Source organism: Solanum tuberosum, unplaced genomic scaffold, assembly GCF_000226075.1.
Source record: "Solanum tuberosum cultivar DM 1-3 516 R44 unplaced genomic scaffold, SolTub_3.0 scf00009, whole genome shotgun sequence".
Lineage (NCBI taxonomy): Eukaryota > Viridiplantae > Streptophyta > Magnoliopsida > Solanales > Solanaceae > Solanum > Solanum tuberosum.
In genome coordinates, this window is record NW_006238935.1 from 792029 (window position 1) to 795931 (window position 3903).

At 40.7% G+C, this 3903-nt stretch overlaps 1 protein-coding gene across 1 annotated transcript in view; it reads left to right on the plus strand.

The window, feature by feature from the left end:
- Positions 1-1000: 1000 nt before the first annotated feature.
- LOC102589481 (uncharacterized) overlaps positions 1001-3903 on the plus strand; it is a gene marked incomplete at its 3' end in the record, with an annotated part of 15686 nt that continues 12783 nt past the window's right edge. The window contains exon 1 of the mRNA XM_006339328.1: positions 1001-1141. Within this exon, the coding sequence (XP_006339390.1) occupies positions 1001-1141 (141 nt within the window). The remainder of the gene's footprint in view (positions 1142-3903) is intronic.

The window sequence follows — 3903 nt, forward strand, 5'->3', positions numbered from 1 at the left end:
GATGGATGTCAACAGTGCCTTCCTAAATGGGTACTTGAAGGAGGAAGTCTATGTCAAGCAACCTCCCAGCTTTGAAGATGTTAGTCAGCCTAATCATGTGCTAAAGCTAGACAAAACATTGTATGGCCTAAAGCCGGCACCCAGGGCCTGGTACGAGCGATTATCAAAATTCCTTCTTGAAAATGGGTTCAAAAGAGGAAAAATTGACAACACATTGTTCTTGAAGTCAAGAGGAAAGGAGCTCCTGGTAGTGCAAGTCTACGTAGACGATATCATCTTTGGAGCTACTATAGATCCGTTGTGTAAAGAATTTGCAGCCCTAATGAGCAGTGAATTTGAAATGAGCATGATGGGGGAACAAACCTTTTTCTTAGGGTTGCAAATCAAACAATCTCCCCAGGGTGTATCAATTTGTTAGGAGAAGTATATCAAGGAATTGCTCAAGAAGTTCAGTATGATAGAGGCCAAAATCATTGATACTCCAATAAGTACTAATGAAAAACTCGACAAGGATGAAGATGGCATTGATGTAAATCAGACTATGTATAGAGGGATAATTGGATCTCTTTTTTACCTCACTGCAAGTCGACTTGACATAGTCTTCAGCGTGGGAATGTGTGCCAGGTTTCAAGCTGCTCCAAAAGAGTTACACCTGAAAGAAGTCAAGCGAATACTGAGATACTTGAAGGGAACACATGACTTGGTCCTCTTCTATCCTTCTGATGACTCTTTTGATCTAATTGGTTATGGTGATGCTGATTATGCAGGGTTTCTTGTTGATCGAAAAAGCACCTCTGGGATGGCTCATTTTCTAGGGTCATCACTAATCTCATGGGGAACAAAGCAGTAGAATTCAATAGCTCTATCAACTGCTGAAGTTGAGTACGTGGTTGATGCATCATGTTGTGCTCAAATCTTGTGGATCAACCAGCAACTCAAAGATTTTGGTGTTCTTACAGATACCATTCCTCTTATATGCGACAATACCAGCGCAATGAAAATGGCAAAGAATCATGTCCAGCATAAGAGGACCAAACACATAGATGTGAGGCATCACTTCCTCAGAGACAATGTTGATAAGAAGAATGTGGTGATGAGGTACTACAAGACGAAAGACCAAGTGTCTGATATCTTCACAAAGGTATTGGGAAAGGAAAGTGTCACGCCCCAAACTCAAGGGGTGAAACTGGCTCCTAATGCCAAAACTCAGGCCCGAGCCGACCTTGCTAAACCATTAGCTACTAGCGCATGGCAGCCACACACAATCAAGAAAACAAACAAGTATGAATAAGCTTAAAACTAATCTCTCGACCGACAAGGCCCCTGTCAACAGATCTATAAAAGAAACAAATACTCCCAAGAGTTCATATAAATAAATAGCCAACTAGCACAAAATTCATTATTAGACCGTCGAGGTCACCATGATATCTATACCAAAAGTGAAAGCAGGTATATATCAAGACAATACATCAAACAACTCACAAGCTTCAGCAAACCACAAAACTAGGCCAGCATGGTCATAACGTAGCTATACACCCCACACACTCGTCTGCAAGCCTCTAAGAGTAGTAAATATTGGCGGGACAGGACCCCAGCCTACCCATAAAGACATATACAATAAAAGCTAACAAACCTCCCAACTCTGGCAGCTCCGAAGGAAAGGGGATAGCCAATCGGATAGAAGTCAATCCTGCTAGTGAGGAGGTCTACTAGGTCCTCTGTCGGGGCTTGCATGCATGAATGCAGCGCCCCCAGGCAATGGGGCGTCAGTACAAAATAATGTATAGAGTATGAAAGGCTATAGACTAAATGAGCAAGTATCATACTATACCAAAAGCAATCACGAAAGGAAATCAAAATTTAGATAAGTATGCTAAGCCACTATTGAATCAAGAAATACAAAAATGATCAAACAACAACCTAACCAAGCCCCCATAAGCTCGATAGGTACAAATAACATACCACCTACCTAGGCCCCTATAAGCCCAGAAGGTACCAAATCAATCTACATACCCTTATCGATTGCCCCTTGTCTTTGTAAGAAGTCACATAGCCTTTTTTGGAAACGATATAGCACCATAGGCAGCGCATAGCCCTCTTAGGCAACATCATAGCTTTGTGGGCTGCACATAGCCCTCTTTTGCATCAACATACACCTGTAGATAACACATAGCCCTCTTTGGGATCAAAATAGCCCTGTAGGCAACACATAACACTCTTTGGCATCAATATAGCCCTCTTTGGCAATAACATAATCTTATTAGACAACATCATAGCCCCCATAGGCAGTTCATAGCTCAACAACTAACCACAATATCCCCAAGGGCGACAAAAAACAATTGAATAGGCTAAAGGCGAGCAATTTATCTATAAACAATATATATGAATAATCTCCAAGTCGTTCCTAACTTAGGATCGTTCTTGTAACACCCCGATTTTTCCAAAATGTCTAAGTTAACTCGTACCTTCGTGGAAAGACAAAGAGGGTGAGTAATAAATTAAAAAGGATGTGGTATGTCATATTTTAAGTGTTCAAGGGTTTTTATCTCAAGTTTTGAAGTTAAGTAAGTGGCAAAATAAAAGTTGGCGAAAGTTATCATAAGTCCTTTTTAAAGATTTCTTTGAAATTTGGGTCAAATATATTGGATGTTTTATCTCAATATATAAGGAGTTAGAAGGCCTATTACCCATTAAATTGAAGGCCTACGAGTCTAGTTTGCAACGCACAAACCCCCGTATCAAACGGACATCCGAGTAAAAAATTGTGAGGGTTTTACTAGGGACTGCCAGGGCAGAATTCGGGTCAGATTCGGGTCGGGTAAAGAAATATGGTATGTCGGCTATTTAACGTTTTTAGCCATGGAAACAGTTCATTTCAGTTCTAAAACCAGAGAGAAAGCTTAGGAGAGGGTTTCTATGAAGTCCTAGTATAATGAACGTTAGTTTTGACAATTTCTACCATTAAACATTGCCCCCGTGCCTAGAAACGTAATCCCTACACGTGGCAATCATTTTTCCCTTCTATTTGCTGCGTTTGGAGCTGGTTTTTGAAGATATAAATTTGTAATTATTGGTGTTTCTTCAAAGTTTTAACTTGGTTAACTAAGGTAATCATTTTGGCACTCTTTTATGATTATTTTTATGAATTTCTACGGACGTTTCGACAAGTTGGGGCAATATGGAAAATCTGCCGATATAAGATTAATTATAAACTGCTTATAGGTGTGTACCAGCTGTGTATATATAGTGTTTACGAAGCTTAGGACATAAGGAACAACTTTCGTGAAGGAACTACGGTCTTTTGAGCGTTCATTGGAAAGGTATGTTAAGGTTATTCCCTTCGTTCGACATGTTTCCTTAGATGTAGTTAACATTGGTGATGTGGTAGATGTATTTTTGAATGGTTGGCTGATTAGGTGGTTATAACCCCTCATTTTAGGGACTCACGATCTGTTAAGAAAGACCCTAAGTTAAGAAAGACTTGGAGATTATTCATATATATATTGTTTATAGCTAAATTGCTCGCCTTCAGCCTAGTTAATTGTTTGTTGTTGCCCTTGGGGCTATTGTGGTTAGCTGTTGAGCTACGAACTGCCTATGGGGGCTATGATGTTGGCTAATGGGACTATATTGTGCCTAGAAGGGCTATGAGTTGCCTACAGGGCTATATTGACGCCTAAGAAGGCTATGTGATTCCTACAGGATCATGTCGTTGCTTAAGAGGGCTATGAGTTGTCTATAAGCTACGTTGATACCGAAGAGATCTATGTGCTGCCTACGGGGCTATATTAATGCCTAAGAAGGCTATGTGATTGCCTACGGGGATAGGGGACTACTGGTAGGGGTATATAGGCTGATTGGCACCTTCCGGGCTTATGGGGCCTGAGTAGGTGGTCTTGTGTG